At 52.7% G+C, this 17973-nt stretch overlaps 1 protein-coding gene across 4 annotated transcripts; it reads left to right on the top strand.

Annotated features, from left to right (window-relative positions):
• Positions 1-91: 91 nt before the first annotated feature.
• Positions 92-17872, top strand: CC2D1A (coiled-coil and C2 domain containing 1A). 4 transcript variants are annotated; one of them, XM_082623035.1, is made up of 29 exons: positions 92-263; positions 1629-1764; positions 3376-3491; positions 3585-3650; positions 3911-4045; positions 4129-4363; positions 9792-9916; positions 10233-10305; positions 10484-10555; positions 10648-10778; positions 10858-10930; positions 11632-11765; positions 12137-12248; positions 12330-12502; positions 13199-13321; positions 13401-13459; positions 13551-13667; positions 14758-14831; positions 14907-14965; positions 15084-15135; positions 15226-15325; positions 15413-15503; positions 15807-15944; positions 16039-16100; positions 16691-16754; positions 16850-16976; positions 17051-17127; positions 17213-17260; positions 17344-17872. In XM_082623035.1, exons 1-29 carry the CDS (start codon positions 204-206, stop codon positions 17362-17364), a joined length of 2853 nt encoding a protein of 950 aa, XP_082479161.1. In that variant the 5' UTR covers positions 92-203; the 3' UTR covers positions 17365-17872. The 4 variants fall into 4 exon arrangements, with proteins under 4 accessions (XP_082479161.1, XP_082479159.1, XP_082479160.1 ...); XM_082623033.1 differs by having other exon boundaries at positions 16036-16100; XM_082623034.1 differs by having other exon boundaries at positions 12134-12248.
• The last annotated feature ends 101 nt before the right edge of the window (positions 17873-17973 follow it).

Genomic DNA, 17973 nt, shown 5'->3' with positions numbered 1-17973 from the left:
AAGTCCGGTGGCTGCGCTCGGGTTCCGCGGAGCCCAAGGGCCGAGGCGGAAGTGGGGCGGCCACCCGGGGGGCCGAGGGCGCGAGGTCGGCGGTCGCGGGGCGCCAACGAGGGGCGTGGGATTCAGGAAGGGCTCGTGCGCGGCCATAGGCCCCGGGGGAGGCCAGGCCAGGGGTCCGGTGGTCCGAATATCCAACCTGGAAGATGCACAAGAGGAAGGGACCCCCGGGACCCCCGGGCCGAGGAGCCGCCACCGCCCGCCAGGTGAGTCTGTACCCCACGGCCCGGCCCAGGGGACCCTTCCCACCCTTGTCACACATTCAAGGGAGGGCCCCACCCCCAGGGGAGCCAGATCTCCACACCAGGTGAGCCCCGGTCCCCGCCCCCCTGGTTAGTAAGACCCCCAAAGTGCGGCCTACTGGCCCCTGCTCCCCAGCTTCTAGCGCCCTCCCAGGGCTCAGGGCCACCTGTTGCCGCAGCAGCTCCAGTCCCGGAGGGGAAGGCCTCGGACCTGGGGTAAGAAAGACAGTTATGGGTCTCCTGGCCTGATCACTCGTGGAACCCTCGCATCAGCCTGGCCAGGTCAGACTCTTTTATCCCCATTGTACAGATGAGGACACTGAGACCCAGAGAGGTGAAGACACCTGCCCAAGGTCATAAGGATTAAATGCTTGGCCAGAGCTAAGCACAAATCCAGAACTGCTGCCATGAGCCCACTGAACTGTGGTTGGGCCCCTTCTCCCTCCCTCACTGCCTTTACCCCAGGCACTGGGAGAGTTTGATTTTTCTCAGCTTTAATGGAAGGAGCTCAGGCCATAACTTAGTGCCCAGGTATTACAGTCTGAGTGACCTGAAGTTTCCTCCTGGCTTCTACACGTTGGACACTTGGCTTCACCACTCTAAGCCTCAGTTTCCTCATCTGTAAAATGGAGCCCCTAAGAGTCCTTATGTCACAGGATAGTCACGAAAATTCATTGAGATAGTTTATGGAAAGTACTAGAACATAGCACTCAATAAGTGTTTTCATCATCATTATTACTATTAGATGGAGACATATATGATTGCCAATATTTGGCCATTTTTGATCCAAAGAAAGGGGGGTAATTTTGTGTACTTCAACCTGATATTATCACATCATGGTTGGTCCTTAACCAGGATAGGATAGGAAGACAGGTATGTTACACAGCAAAGCTCCCAATTCCAACTTCTACGTTGTCTGGGCTTCTATTTGCTCTTGACGCCTCCAACCTTCCTTCATGACTCGCTCTGCAAAAGATGCTGGAAAGGAAAAACGAAGGTGTGCAGAGTGGCTTTGCCATGGGGCAGGGTGTGGGGCCTTCCTTCCCCACTGACCTTGGCTAGCAGCACATCATGGGTGTGGGCTCAGAGCGGGCAGTTGGGTCTCTCTAGCTGCCCTTTGCCCCATGTTGATCTGTGCCAGAGGGCCTGCCCACCTTGGGACATCTGTTGTATTCTGGGCCTGTTCTGGCCTCCTGGCACTCCCCAGGGAAATGACTTTCCCCAGCTCTGGGTTCCCTTCCTTCCAAGGGGACTCCAGGTCCATCATGGCTGCCTCTAGCTAGCTGGGGTGCATCCCAAGGTCTGACTGAACCCCCATTGTTCCCACAGCTGGGCCTGCTAGTTGACCTCTCCCCAGATGGCCTGATGATCCCTGAGGAGGGAGTTAGCGATCAGGAACTGGAGGCTGAGTTCCTGGCTTTGGTGGGGGGCCAGCCCCAAGCCCTGGAGAAGCTTAAAGGCAAAGGTAAGACTCTCAACACACCCCTGAACATTTTCTGAGCTCCCTCTGTGGGCGGGGCTTGGAGCTGGGCTCTGGGGCGATGGTGAAATGGAAACAGAGAAGGTGCCTGCCCTTCTGGCATCCACAGTCTGGGTAAGAGTTAAGCAATCAACTCTGGACCCAGAATGAGGATTTGAATCCCACCTTTGCAACTTACTGGCTGTGTGACTTGATGAATTCCAGCATCTGTGTGGGCCTCTGTTTCCCTGTTTGTAAAATGGGAATAATGACCACACTTACATCACAGGAGTTAATCTTCTAGTGTTCATCAGGCACTTCACATAGGATGTGTCATGTCCTCCAACCCACTGTTCCGTGATCGGGGCTGGGATAGGGAAGGCACAGAGCAATTGGGGAGACCTGTGAGCTGGACTGGGATTCCCGGAGGAGGCACCTGCAGTGGGGAGAGCCAGGTGAAGAGTGGGGGACTGCTTCTGGAGGGTGGGTCACAGCACATGCAGAGGCCCTGGAGGAGATGGCAGGGGCCAGGGGACTCTGCAGTGGTCAGGTGGGGCTGGAGCTCGGGGCAGACGGAGCCTTTACACTTTCTAGCTAATGCAGTTGATACTCGTTATTCATGGATTCTGAATTTGTTATTTCACTTACTAGCTTAAATTTATTTGTAACCCCCAAATCAGTGCTTATAGTACTTTTGCAGTTATTCACAGAAGTGTACAGAGCTGCAGAAAACTTGAGTCACCCGATGTGCACGTTCCCAGCTGAGGCGACACTCCGCCTTCTTGTCTCAGCGCATAAATAAGTGTCCTTTCTTTGGTGTGTTTAATGCCACATTTTTCTCTTTTTTGTGCTTTTTGTTGGTGATTTTGTGAATCCATATGGCCCCCAAGCGTAGTGCTGAAGTGCTGTCTCCTGTTCCTAAGCGTGAGAAGGCTGGGATGTACCTTCTATATAAGCTTCATTCAGGCATGAGTTATAGTGGTGTTGGCCTCGAGTTCAATGTTAGCGAATCAACAGTGTATATTAAATACGGTATCTTTAAATAGAAGCACACATAAGACAAGGTTATGTATTGGCTGGTTGACAAAAATGTGCCCCAGAGGCTCACGGGAACCTAATGCTGTATTTCCTCCAGGGACAATGGTTCAGTATTCACTCATTCCATGTTTGCAGCAACTTTATAGCACATGGATACTGCGGATAACGAGAATAACATGAACAACAAAATGCTGACAGTATGCTGTTCTAAGAGCTTCTTTTACCTTTAGTCCCCACAAGCTACCTATGAGGGAGAGACTATTGTTGTCCCCATCCAACAGATGTGAAGACTAAGGCCCAGAGAGGTGAAGTGACTTGCCCAAGGTCCCACAGTGAGAAAGTTGCAGATCTGGGATTCCAACTCAGGCGGGATAAGGAAGAGATGAGACCAGGGAGATTGGCGGGGAGGGGGATCATGCCTGGCTGGCCCGAGGGCAATGGGGTGCCATGAAGGGCCAGGAAGGGGACATGCTGCCCCACCACCTGCTACCCTATTTTTTGGGGCCGTGGGTGAACAGGATGGGAGACTGGGGACTCTTGAAGGATCCCGGTCCAGCTGGGGCCTCCCCCTGCCTCTAGGTCCCCTGCCCATGGAGGCCATTGAGAAGATGGCCAGCTTGTGCATGAGAGACCCGGACAAGGATGAGGAGGAGGGGACGGACGAGGAGGATGTGGAGGCTGATGATGACCTGCTGGTGAGCACCCAGGATGGGGCAGGGGACCTCCCTTCCATTGCTGCCCCGTCTGACAGGCCCTCACGACTGGCCCCTGGCTGTGTGTCCCTCTAGGCGGAACTGAATGAGGTCCTTGGGGAGGAACAGAAGGCTTTGGAGTCCCACCCTCCTGTGGCCCAGGTATACCTCCGAAGACACTGGTCCCTGCAGCCCAGGGTTCAAGTCCTTCTTCTTCCCCTCTCAGCCATGGGACCTCGCTCAGGTGGCGGGATGCCACTGAGCCCCAGTTCTCTGCCCTGGGAAATGGGATGATGATTTCTGCCCCTTTGGTGTTAGGGTAGCAACATGCCTTGTATACAGTGGGTACTCAACCAAGGAAGATGTCAGGGCAGGCCCAAGTGGGGTCACTGCCCAGACTGTGTGCTCGGCCCCTCCCACAGCCAAAGACCACAACCCCCAGCCCAGGGTTGGAGGCCACCTTGCAGGAGAGGCTGACCCTCTACCAGACAGCGATCGAAAGCGCCCGGCAAGCCGGAGATGGTGCCAAGATGCGGCGCTACGACCGGGGGCTTAAGGTGAGCGGGCAGACGGGAGGGTGCTGGGACCTCACCACCCAGCTCCAGGCCCCTCCCAAACCCACATTCACATCTTCTCCCAGACACTTGAAAACCTGCTGGCCTCTGTCCAGAAGGGGAAAGCCATCGATGAAGGGGACATCCCGCCGCCTGTGGCTGTGGGGAAGGGCCCAGTGGCTACGCCCAGCCACATCCCAGCACCCACCCAGCCGGTCCCTACGAACCCACCGGCCCCAGATTCCCGGGTCATCGTGGAGGGTCCTCCTTCAACTGCCCCAGCCTCGTCCCTGGTCTCTGCTAAGCCCCAGCTGCCCTCAGGTAGGCCAAGGACAGGGCTGGGCTGATGTGGGATGGGCCGGGTATTTATTAAGTGGTAGGGCGCTCTGTGGGGTTGCCGGCCTGACACTGACTGTTAGATATTTTTAACACCCTTCCCTCCCCGGAGCCTACTTTCCAGGGGGGACATGAGCTCACAGAGAGGTTTTGTGTGTGTGGTGGCAGTAAAATATATTTAGCAACACATTTGCTATTTAACCATGTTTCAATGTGCAATTGAGAGGCATTTGGCTTATTCACAATATTGCTCAGTCATCACTTCTGTTTTCAAAACTTTTTCCTCACCCCAAACGGAAACTCTGTCTCCATTAAATGCTAACTCCCCATTCTCTCTCTCCCAGCCCCTAGTAACCACCATTCTACTTTCTGTCCCTATGGGTTTGCCTCTGTAGACATTTCACATAAGTGGAATCGTCAGTCCACTCTTTGCCCTCCTGTGTCTGGCTTCCTTCACTTAGCATAATGTTGCAGTGTGTGTGTCAGAACTCCATTCCTTTCTATGACAGAGTAACATTCCCACACATAGGGTTTTGGGGGGGGGGTTTGTTTGTTTCTTACAGAAACACAACATTATTTTATTAGTCACTGTAATTTTAATCATGACCTCTATTTTTTTTCACATCGGCAATGTTCAAAATCTCAAGACCTTTTAGGTTTTTTTTTACTTTTTGTATAGGAGTATAGCTGATTTACAATGTTCTGTTAGTTTCTGCTGTACAGCAAAGTGAGTCAGTTATGCATGTTCATATATCCACTCTCTTGTAGATTCTTTTCCCATACAGGTCATTACAGAGTATTGAGTAGAGTTCCCTGTGCTTTACAGGAGGTTCTTATTGGTTATCTATTTTATATATAGTAGTGTGTATATGTCAATCCCAATCTCCCAGTTTATCCCTCCCCCCCTCCCCCGCCTTACTCCCTGGTAACCGTAAGTTTGTTTTCTACATCTGTGACTCAATTTCTGTTTTATAAATCGGTTCATTTGTACTCTTTTTTTAGATTCCACATATAACTGATATCATATGATATTTGTCCTTCTCTGTCTGACTTACTTCACTCAGTATGACAATCTCTAGGTCCATCCATGTCGCTGCAAATGGCAGTATTTTGTCCTCTTTTATGGCTGAGTAATATTCCATTGTATATATGTACCACATCTTCTTTTTTCTTTTTTTAAATTAATTAATTAATTTACTTATTTATTTATTTTTGGCTGCGTTGGGTCTTTGTTGCTGCGAGCAGGCTTTCTCTAGTTGTGGCGAGCAGGGTCTACTCTTTGTTGCAGTGCACGTGCTTCTCATTGCCATAGCTTCTCGTGTTGTGGAGCATGGGCTCTGGGCGTGTGGGCTTCAGTAGTTGTGGCACATGGGCTCAGTAATTGTGGCTTGTGGGCTCTAGAGCACAGGCTCAGTAGCTGTGGTGCACGGGCTTCGTTGTTGCTCCATGGCATGTGGGATCCTCCCATTACCAGGGCTCGAACCGCTGCGCCACCAGGGAAGTCCCTGTACCACATCTTCTTTATCCATTCCTCTGTTGATGGACATTTAGGTTGCTTCCATGTCCTGGCTGTGGTAAATAGTGCTACAATGAACGTTGGGGGTGTATGTATCCTTTTTTTTTTTAATATCTTTATTGGAGTATAATTGCTTTACAACGTTTTGTTAGTTTCTGCTGTATAATAAAGTGAATCAGCTATATGTATACATACATCCCCATATCCCCTCCCTCTTGCGTCTCCCTCCCACCCTCCCTATCTCACCCCTCTAGGTGGTCACAAAGCACCGAGCTGATCTCCCTGTGCTATGCGGCTGCTTCCCACTAGCTATCTGTTTTACATTTGGTAGTGTATATATGTCCATACCACTCTCTCACTTCGTCCCAGCTTCCCCTTCCCCTCCGCATGTCCTCAAGTCCATTCTCTACATCTGTGTCTTTATTCTTGTCCTGCCCCTACGTTCTTCAGAACCATTTTTTTAGATTCCGTATATATGAGTTAGCATACGGTATTTGTTTTTCTCTTCCTGACTTACTTCACCCTGTAGCATGTATCCTTTCAAATTATGGTTTTCTCCGGATGTATGCCCAGGAGTGGGATTGCTGGATCATATGGCAGCTCTATTTTTAGTTTTTTAAGGAATCTCCGTATTGTTCTCCATAGTGGCTGTACCAATTCACATTCCCACCAGAAGTGTAGGAGGGTTCCCTTTTCTCCACACCCTCTCCAGCATTTATTGTTTGTAGATTTTTTGATTCCCGCACATAGGGTTTTGAGTGAATAATTCCCAAGCCCTCAGCTTGTCTGTCTTTCCTATAAAACTCACCTGCTGGAGGATGCACCTCCCAAGAAGTTTCTTTCCCCCAACCTCCCTTCTCCCCCTTTAGGAAAGGAACATGGGGATCTGCCCCAGGGGCAAACGCTGCCCTGGTGGGAACCAAAGAGATACTTGAAACACTGGCCTGGGGTTCAGAAAGTGAACCCCTGGTCTCTAAATCCTTCTGCAGCCAGGCTGGTTTCTAAGCTTTTGTTTTTGGCAAAGTTCAAGGACGACTATCAGAAATCATCACCTGAGATTCTCAGCTGAAATCATCAATAATTTTTCATAATGGAGTTTTTGGTATGTAGCTGGGCAGGGGCTCTGAGAATCACGTGACATCACAATAATAAGACTGTCTCTTTCCTTCTATTTGTTGATGTGGAGGAGGTTTCTCTACATATTAAAAACAAAAAAGGAAAGTAGGATAAGAATAAACAAGGAAACAAGAGATAAATCTTAGGAGGTGGACCCAGCCACCACCGTGTCAGCAAGAGCTGCCTTGCCGATAAAACTTTACTCTTAGTATATAAAAATTATTTGTCAAAAAAGCTCAATATATTTAGGCTTTGCTCAATTTCATGCTGATAATAATTGTAACAGTAATTCTATCCTGGAAGAAAAAGTCTATAACACAGAGACTTGCGATGGCAGTAAACAAAGCCAATCAGATGTCAAGGTGTTGGGGAGAGGGGTAGATAAATTAGGAGTTTGGGATTAACAGATACACACTACTATATATAAAATAGAAAATAGGTAAACAACAAAGACCTACTGTATAGCACAGGGAACTGTACTCAGTATCTTGTAATAACCTATAATGGAAAAGAATCTGAAAAAGAATAAATAAATAAATAAATAAATATAAATAACTGAATCAGTTTGCTGTGCACCTAAAACTAACACAATGTAGTAAATTAATTATACCTCAATTTTAAAAAAAGTTAAGGTGTTTTAGACACCTCTTCCGACAAGTCCTCCAAAACTAAAGCAGTGGGTCCAGTTGTCAGTCTGAAAAAGTACAATGCATGCTGTTTTTCAGGTGTTTCTAGGATTTCTGGACACTGGGTGGTGTATCTATTGTATTTTTTTTTAATATACTGACAATTGTACCTATTGTTTTCAATTTAGGGATACTTCCCCTAAAAACTGAGCATATTGTTTGAAACTGTAACTAACATACTGTTTAATAAGCCATTTAATCCTGTTTCCCAACTTTGCTGATACAGTGCATAGATGTACATTTAAATGTACGATGGGGTTGTCAAAAAAAGCCTTTCAAGTACCCACATATATCATGTTATGATACAGTTCTGTGGGAGACGTGGATGTAAATAAGGGAAGATCTGAAATTCCCGAGTGCTAAATGTGAACCCTGGCGTATATTTAAATAGTAACTGTTGGTATATAGTCAAAAGAAGATCTGAAATTCCTGATTGCTAAATGTGAACCCTGACACATATTTAAATAGTAAATGTTGGTTTGTGTTGTTTCAACCCACTGACTTCGCAGTAATTTGTTACAGCAGCAACAGGAAACTAATAAAATAGCAAAAAATAATTTTTACCTTTTTCTACATATTTTTCCCCAGTCAGTTTTAACTTTGCTACTTTTTATATAAGAAATTAAAAATTTTTACCAAGCCAAAAAAAAAAAAAAGTAAATGTTGGTATATAGTCAAAAGAATTGAAAGCAGGGACGTGGAAAGGTATTTGTACACTTGTGTTCTTAGCAGTATTATCCACAATAGCCAAAAGGTAGAAGAAACACAGCGTCTATTGACGGATACAGGCACACCTCGTTTTTTCCAGTTTTTGCTTTATTGTGATTCACAGATATTGCGGTTTTTTTACAAACTGAAGGGTGGTGGCAACCGCGCTTTGAGCTAGTCTGTTGGCGCCATTTTTCCAACAGCATTTACTCACTGTGTGTCTCTCTGTCACATTTTGGCAATTCTCACAGTATTTCAAACTTTTTCATTATTATATTTGTTATGGGGATCTGTGATCAGTGATCTTTGATGTTACTGCTACAATTTGCTAAAGGCTCTGTTGGTAGTTAGCATTTTTTAACAAAATACTTTTATACTAAAGTATGTACGTTGGTTTTTTAGACATAATTCTATTGCACACTTTATAGACTACAGTACAGTGTAGTCACTTTTGTATGCACTGGGACACCAAAAAAATTGAGTGACTCACTTTATTACGGTATTTGCTTTATTGCGGTGGTCTGGAACCAAACCCGAAGTATCTCAGAGGTATGCTTGTAAATAGATAAACAGATGTGGTCCATTCATGCAATGGAATAGTATTCACCCTTAAAAAAGAAGGAAATTCTGACACCTGCTACAACATGGATGAACCTTGGGGACATTATACTGAGTGAAATAAGCCAGTCACAGAAGGACAGATACTATATGATTCCACTTACAGGAGGTCCCTAAAGGAGTACAATTCGTAGAGACAGAAAGTAGAATGGGGGTTCCCAGGGGCTCGGGGAGAGGGGATAGGGAGTTAGTGTTTATGGGGACGGAGTTTCAGTTGGGGAAGATGAAAGAGTTCTGGAGATGGACGGTGGGGAATGTTGCCCAACAATGTGAATGTACTTAATGCCACTGAACTGTACACTTAAAAAGGGTTAAGATGGTAAATTTTATGTTGTGTGTATTTTACCACAATTTGAAAAAATAAAAAGGGAATATTGGTGAGTTTCAAATCACCATAGTAGTTAGGATACATTTGATTTAAAAGAGTGGTGTGTTGGTTTTCTTTATCGAATGTCAATATTTGGAGACACTGGGAATGGCAACCCTTGCTACTTTTTCAACTTAAAATGAAAAGTTTTCGATGTCAACTTAAAAATGTGTAAGGGTACATAAAGTTTTCCAGAATTCTCTTGGGGGCAAAACAGAAATGGCTCCAGAGACTGACAATCATGCGGTTGAGTCCCCACCATGCCATCTTCAGGCTGTGTGACCTTGGGGAGGCAGTATCCCCTCTCTGAGCCTTAATTCTCAAATCTATAAGGTGGGCCTAAGAACAGTCTTTGTTGTGAGAATTAAGTAGAAATGGTTTGCGTGCTGTTCCCCCTCCCAGGTCCCTGCAGCCCTGGCCCTCTGGTCCAGTTGCAGAGCCGCCAGCGCGAGTACAAGCTGGCCGCCCTCCGCGCCAAGCAGCAGGGAGATACCGCCACTGCCGCAAGACACTTCCGCGTGGCCAAGGTGTGCCCAGACTGACGGACAGGGTCAGAGGGAGAGGACAGGATGCTCCTGACATTGTGTGATGGCAAAGAACAGGGGCTCTGGAGTCAGACAGATTTGAATCCTGGTCACTCCGTAGCTGTAGTTTGCTGCACCTCTTGAAGGCTCAGTTTACCCTCTCTGTGAAATGGGCATAAGTGTCTGGAAGAGGCTTGAGCAAGTTGCTGCAAAGGAAGGGACAGAGCGGGGAGTCCTCTGTTGTGGGCAGGACACAGGGACTCCCCTCAGGGTCCTGGCCCCCAGCTGCAGCCTCTTCCCCTGATCTTCCTTTTCCCAGAGCTTTGACGCTGTCTTGGAGGCCCTGAGCCGGGGGGAGCCTGTGGACCTGTCACGCCTGCCCCCTCCAGCTGGTGAGGACCCCACCCTGCCCACCCTCCAGGACTGCTGGAGGCCTCCACGAAGTTCTTTCTAATGCTGCCGCCCCCGTTGGTCAGGCCCAGGGACCCCACCCTCAGGCCAGGCCAGCCTGGTGGGGGAAAGGGCGGCCACAAGCAAGCCCCCCATCGGACTGGACCTCTCTGCCCCCAGACCAGCTGCCCCCAGACCCACCATCACTGCCAACACAGCCTCCAACTCCTGCCGTCGTGCCCTCCATGCCAGGTAGGCTTCTGGGACCCTGTGGGGTGGGCCAGCCAGAACAAGACAGTCTCCCCACCCCTAGACTCTTAACTCTACCCCCTTGTCTGGCCCAGAGGTTCCTGCACCCCCAAGGACTCTCCTGGAGGCGCTGGAGCAGCGGATGGAGCGGTACTGTGTGGCCGCGGCTCAGGCGAAGACCAAGGGGGACCAGCGGAAGGCTCGCATGCACGAGCGCATTGTGAAGGTGTGTGGAGACCAAGTGGGCGGGTCGGCAGCCCCTCAAAACCTTGCCCAGGAAGCCCTAACACCTGCGTCCCCTGCAGCAATACCAAGATGCCATCCGAGCTCACAAGGCTGGACGGGCTGTGGATGTGGCCGAGCTGCCTGTGCCCCCAGGTAGGCCCCGCCTCCGGCCCCTACCCCTCTAACCTCTGAGCCTTTGCAGGTGCTATTCCTTCCAACTCTGCAGTCTCAGGGAACCAATGGCTTGCACATTCAGAAATTCTGCAAGCTTGTTAGACAGTTGGTAGCTTAAAATCAGTCACAATGGGAGAGTTTATACCACGGAAATTGGCAAGCACTAAAAATCAGGAGGTTTTATTTAGAGAGCCTGTTCACCAGCCCACCACTGCCTGCTCCCTCCATTTCTTCTTTGTTTTGACTCAACTCCTTCCTAGTCATCAGCTCTCAGTTTTACAGATCCCTGCTTAGCCTCCCATCAGCCCCCCAGTGGGTAGGAGGCTTCCTCTGGGATCTCAGAGCTGCCCGTGTGTCCCCCATGAGAGCAATTATGTGTCTGCACCTTGGTCCCGTGGGAGTCCCTCCAGGCCCAAGACTACCTCTTATGCCCAGCACACTACCTCACACAGTGCTTGCTTGTTGGAGTCTGGTCAAGGCCCAGTCGGGGTCAGGCAAGAGGAAGGGCAAGAGGGAGGTTGGAATGGTCTGGCCATCTCCACCCAACCAGCAGCATCTCCTTTCTTACATGCAAAGTAGACTCAATGGCCTCAGGCTCCTTATCGGGGGGGAGGAACCTGAGTCTCCGCCATTATGGTGTTGGCCTCTCCCTCCTGATTGGGTCCCAACTGGCCGCCCAGGCTTTCCCCCGATCCAGGGCCTGGAGGCCACTGAACCCACCCAACAGAGCCTGGTGGGGGTCCTAGAGACTGCTGTGAAGCTGGCCAACCAGGATGAAGGCCCAGAGGACGAAGAGGATGAGGAGCCTAAGAAGGTGTGAGGGGCCGGGGCCTTGGGGTGAGGCAAGGGAGTGGCAGCAAAGCCGAGCCCCAGCAGTCCTGGCCTTGAGCCAGAAAGAACCGGCTACACATCGGGGCCCTGCTGCCTTCTGGCTGTGTGGCCATGGGCAAGTCGTTTTGCTCTCCGACCCTCGGGCTCCTCCTCTGTAAACTGAGCACAGTAATAGTCCCTACCTCCCAGGGCTGTTGCAAAGATTCAGTGTGAACAAGATCATATGTTGTGTTCAGTGCTGAGGAAACAGAAACTAAGACGGTCAGTGTTGTCAGTGTCGGGCCCTGACCCTTTGGGGAGTGGACTCATCACAGGTGCTGGGAAAGCTCTGACTTCCTCTCTATCCCTCAGCAGCTCAACAGCCCTGCAGCCCCCACAGCCCAGCCCAAAGCCCCACCTTCAAAGGCAGCCCAGTCAGGATCAGCCCCAGCAGCCAAAGCAGCCCCCAAAGGCACATCCACCAGAGGTAGGTACACCTGCCCCACCTGGGCTGCCTATTGCCTGGCCACAGGTTGGGCAGCACCCGCAGACACCCCTGTGCCCACAGCCCAGCAGCAGCTGGCCTTCCTGGAGGGCCGCAGGAAGCAGCTCCTGCAGGCGGCGCTGCGAGCCAAGCAGAAGAATGACGTGGAGGGTGCCAAGATGCACCTGCGCCAGGCCAAGGGGCTGGAGCCCATGCTGGAGGCCTCACGCAACGGGCTGCCCGTGGACATCGCCAAGGTGAACGCTCTAGGCCTGCTGGACCTTCCCAAGCACTCACCCTTCAGGCTCGTGCCACTTAGCAGCCATGTGACCTAGAGTGTATTAATCAGCATCCAGGTTAAGCTGCTGAAACAAATAGGCCTCCCCAAGACAGTGGCTGAAACAAGACAGACATTTATGTTTCTTGCATGTAACATTCAGGGCATTCTGGTCTCTAAAAGACAAAGCCCTTCAGGGCCCAGATTCTTTTATCTTGTTGCTCTGCCGCACCCTAGGTCTTGTCCACATGGTCAAAGTGGTTTGATGCCTTGTCTGCATCCCGGCTATGAGAAGTTACATGGAATTGTCATCACTTCTGCTTGTCTCCCATTGGCCAGAACTGAGTCACATGGCCACACCTAGCTGCAGCAGAGACTGGGACATGTAGACTACATGTGTGCTGTGTGCCCAGGCAGGACTCCATTACTAGGGAAGAGGGGATGGGGATCAGATTTGGAGGAAAATGGATAACAGATTCTGCCATTTGGGGCAGGACCATCCACTTCTCTTTGAGCATTACTTTTCTCCTTGGGAAAGAAGGAAGAACAGAGAGAGGGGATGAAGCCATAGTCAGGAAAGGCCTCTTTAAGGAGGGGTGACGTTTCGGCAGAGACCTGGGTGGGCCTGCTCCTTGCTGACCAGCAGACCCTACCTCATGAGCCTCGTCCTCCCCAGGTGCCACCTGCCCCTGTCAACAAGGACGACTTCGCCCTGGTCCAGCGGCCCGGCCCAGGTCTCTCTCAGGAGTCTGTCCGGCGCTACGGTGAACTCACCAAGCTCATAAGGCAGCAGCACGAGGTGAAGGGGGATTCCCTGCCCAAGTCACTACGAGGGCATGGGCCCCCAACCCTCCCCTCACTTTCTTCTGCTCCCTCAGATGTGCCTGAACCACTCTAACCAGTTCACCCACCTGGGCAACATCGCTGAAACCAGCAAGTAAGAGGCCCCGCCCCCATCCCCACCAGACATCTGCACCCCCAGCCCGCCCCTGGGACCCGGGACCTGAGCAGGGCCCTCTTGCCGGCAGATTTGAGAAGCTGGCGGAGGACTGTAAGCGGAGCATGGAGACGCTGAAGCAGGCCTTTGCCCGGGGTCTCCCCACACCCACTGCTCGCTTTGAGCAGAGAACCTTCAGCGTCATCAAGTAAGGCCCCTGGGACCCCCCAGCCCTTTGGAGAGGGGTTTGTGCTGCCCGGAAGCCAGCAGAGGATTTGCCTCTGGAGTAGAGTTTGGGGAGCTGGTGGGAACACAATGTGTGCAGGGGTCCTGAGGCAGACGTGACACGCGAGTGAAGGACGGCAATAGGGTGTTGACAGTGACACACTTGGAAGTGGGGATGATCTAGTGACTGCAGGCATGTGCCTGGTCCCAAAGGCCTGGGCAAGCCTGTGGGATGGTGATCTTGGTCCTGCTCCTGTTACGTCTTCTTACACCCCAGGGAGTTGGGATTGTTTTTTTCCCACTTGTAGATGAGATTAGGTGCAGGCACTGGGATAACCTAAGATCACCATCTAGGATAACCCACACCCCTTACCCCGGCCCCCCTACATCTGCATAGCCTGGCTCCCTATCACTTCATCTCCTCCCACTGTCCCCACTTCACTCACCTCCTGCAACATAGACCTCTTTTTGGTCAATCAGACACACCAGCCGTGTTCCCACTCAGGGCCTTTGCACCAGCTATTTCCTCTGCTCAGACTCTCTCATGCGGGTTACCATGTAGCGGCCTCTTCTTGACATTCAGAGTCACCTGTGATGTTACCTCCCCTGAGAGGCCCTCCCTGATCACTCTGTCTAAAGCAGCCCCTCCTGAGCACACTCCACTCTCTCCCCTGTTTTAATTTATTTATATATTCATGGGTCATCTGTCCACTCAGCTCTAGCCCCGGCTCCATGAGCAAAGGCATGGGGTCTGCCTCATTTACTTCTGTATCCCCAGCAGTGAAGACACTGGCTGGCATATAGTAGATGCTCAAGAAATACTGTCAAAGAAAGAGAAGGTCCCACGGCAGCTAGGGCCACTGGCTGGTGCAGAGTAAGTTCCAAATAAGTATGTGCAGAGTGGAGAAAGGACTCAAAAGGTAGCCAGTGGTGGACCTGGATAAAGAATTCTGTCTGGTCCTAAAACTCAAGCCTAGGCGCTGAGACAGCCCTAAGAGACTGGGGGGAGGGCAGAGAAGGCGGCCAGGCAGTGGCACTGAGGTGCCTCTGTCTCTTGCCCACCCTCCTGGAAGGATCTTCCCTGACCTCAGCAGCAACGACATGCTCCTGTTCATTGTGAAGGGTATCAACTTGCCCACACCTCCAGGTGAGGGGGCTTCAGGCAGGGGTGGGGCCGTGGGGTCCACCCCTCTGCCCAGCTCTGACCCTCATTTGCCCACAGGGCTGTCCCCCGGTGACCTGGATGTCTTTGTTCGGTTCGACTTCCCCTATCCCAATGTGGTATGTGGGGAGCTGAGGAGGGACGGGCTCAAGCCCCATCAGGCCCCGGAGTGAGTCCGGCCGGGGTTCAAGGGCAAGCCTCAGCCCCTGAGCTTTTTCGCTTCCTGTCTGGTCACAGGAAGAAGCTCAGAAAGACAAGACCAGTGTGATCAAGAACACAGACTCCCCTGGTGAGCCTTGGGCGGGAAGCAGCCCTCTTCCGAAAGCCCATGAGACCATAGCCTGACCCCTCCTTCCTCCCTCCCTCCTTCCCTGGGCAGAGTTCAAGGAGCAGTTCAAACTCTGCATCAACCGCAGCCACCGTGGCTTCCGAAGGGCCATCCAGACCAAAGGCATCAAGTTCGAAGTGGTCCACAAGGGGTAAGCTGGGGCCACAGGTGCTGCATGGGCTCTAGAGGAGGGGGAGCTTCCCTGGGCCAACCATCCTGTCCCCTCTCACACACACAGGGGGCTGTTCAAGACCGACCGGGTCCTGGGCACAGCCCAGCTGAAGCTGGACGCCTTGGAGGCAGCATGCGAGGTTCGGGAGATCCTTGAGGTGAGAGGTGGACATTCGTCTGAACGCTCCGGTATGGCCGTGCCGCTCAGGAACACCGCCCAGGTGCTGCCTGCCCTGAGCCCCCAAGGGTCCCCTCTGCTGACCCAGCCCCTCCCCGGGAGCCCCAGACCTCCCTGCTACCCAGCCTTAAATACCCTCAGCACCCTGCTCCATTATGAGCAGCTGGTGTGTCAGCTATACCCATGGACTCGTATTTTGGAAATTGCTTTGGTCTCCCTGAGCCCAGCCCTGAGCCTCCAGCCACTGCCTGCTTCCTAACAGGCTCCCCTCACTCCCACCCAGGTCCTGGATGGTCGCAGGCCCACAGGGGGGCGGCTGGAGGTGATGGTTCGGATTCGGGAGCCACTGACGGCCCAGCAGTTGGAGACGACAACTGAGAGGTGGCTGGTCATCGACCCTGTGCCAGCAGCTGTGTCCACAGTGAGAGCCCTGCCCATCGGCAGCCCCAGTGAAGGAGGGAGGCTTGGTTCAAGGGGGCCAAGGCTCACAAGACTCGTTCTGTCCTCTGAAGCAGGTTGCTGGGCCCAAAGGGAAAGCCCCTCCCGTGCCTGCTCCTACGAGGGAGCCAGGGAACAGGTAGGTGGCTGGGCCCGGCTGTGCTGGAGAGAACCCCCTTCTTCTTATCTCAGCCTGTCCTGGACAACTTCCCATCAGGCACAGATTGGAGCATGTCTCTCCCCTGCTTCAAGACCTTTCCTGGCTTCCCTTCTCCTGGAGCATCTAGTTTAAACTCCTCAGCTTGATCTTTAAGACCTTTTGTGATCTCTGTCAATATGTCCAGCCTTCTCTCTCCCCACTTCCTCCTGTTGGTTCATGGATACACTTAGTTTTCACTGACCTCTGGGCTTCTCTGGGTTACAATGTCCTGAGCATTGTATCCCTATCCTACAACCCCTATCCCCACACTATCTACTTGCTCCTCTGCCCAACTCTGACTCCTTTGAGTCCCAACCTGGCTCTCACCTCCTCCAGGAAGCCCTCCCTGACACCTGGCGTCACAGTTGCCTGGGTGTACAACCATTGTCCCTATTAAGTTGTGGACTCGGCAACACAGGGGTGGGCCTGGCTTGTCTCCCGCTGTTCCCCAGTGCCCAGTGTGTCTGTTGAATTAATGGGGTCGGGGATGGGAGATCCCTGCAGCCCCTCACCCCTCCCCAACCCCATAGATCAGCCCGGCCCCTGCATAGCCTCAGTGTGCTGGCCTTCGACCAAGAGCGTCTGGAGCGGAAGGTGGGTACCCATCCTGCAAGGCTCAGTGGGGCAGGATTGGGGGTCTGCAGGCCCGGGCAGGGCCCTCACAACTCCCTCTGCACACCCCCCCCCAGATCCTGGCCTTCAGGCAGGCACGGCGGCCGGTGCCCCCCGAGGTGGCCCAGCAGTACCAGGACATCATACAGCGCAGCCAGTGGCAGAGGGCACAGCTGGAGCAGGGGGGGCCCAGCATCCGGCGGGGTAGGATCTCAGGGATGAGTAGGTGGGGGAGGGGCAAGGCAGGGGGCCCCATCGTGACCCCCTCCCTCCCTCAGAGTACATGGCCCAGCTGGAGCGGCAACTGCAGTTCTACACAGAGGCCGCCCGACGCCTGGGCAATGATGGCAGCAGGGTGAGCCGCAGGCAGGCCGGGCGGGTGGGCATCGGGGGGCCAGGGCTGCCAGGGGCTGCCCACTGACCACCTGTTGGCCCCCCAGGAGGCTGCCAAGGAGGCACTGTATAGACGGAACCTGGTCGAGAGTGAGGTGAGAGGCTTGGGTATTGGGGACGGGGTGGGCAGCTGTGGCCACGTCCCCCCCACCCTGACCCCGGCGGCCTCTCCCCTCAGCTGCAGCGGCTCCGCAGGTGAGGGGCCAAAGGGGCGGGCGGCCCCTGGAGAGCCGGGAGCGGGTCCAAGGCCCCGGCGCTGGGAGGAGCTAACACGGCCACAGCCTCAGACCAGACAAGCAGACAATCAGTGGACAATCGGCTCTGGATGGACACGTTCCCCCGGCTGGGCCCACCTGGCGCGACTGGAGTCTCCCTGGCAGGGGACGTTGGGGGCATCCGCCTGTGTGTGCCCCTCACCTAGGCCTGACCGGGTGGGCCCCTGAGAGTCCGTTTGCACAGCCCAGGGGTGTGCGGCCCCTTGCCTGCCTCCGAGGTGGCAGGGCAGCTAGGACCCAACCTCAAGGGCCCCTGCAAGCACTTTAGTTCCAGCCTGTCCCCAGCCTTAACCCTGACGCCCACCCATACCCCAAAGAAGCCACTGAGGCCAGCCAGAGCCCAGCTGGCTCCCCAGAGGGTTGCCCTGGCCCAGCTGGGCCCCCAGGGCTGACACACGGAATAAACAGCCAGGCCATACCTGGCTCACTCTGTCCTGCCTTTGTTTCTTGCTCCTGCCCTCAGTGCCTGGACTGGGTCTCCTTCACAGCTCCCCTGCGGGCTGATGGAGAGGTGCCTGCGAGAAGAGCAGGCT

This window comes from Mesoplodon mirus (assembly GCF_964341445.2).
Source record: "Mesoplodon mirus genome assembly, chromosome: 5".
In the NCBI taxonomy this organism is placed as follows: Eukaryota; Metazoa; Chordata; class Mammalia; order Artiodactyla; family Ziphiidae; genus Mesoplodon; species Mesoplodon mirus.
Note: the sequence above shows the minus strand (reverse complement) of the source record. Positions and strands in the feature narration are given on the sequence as shown.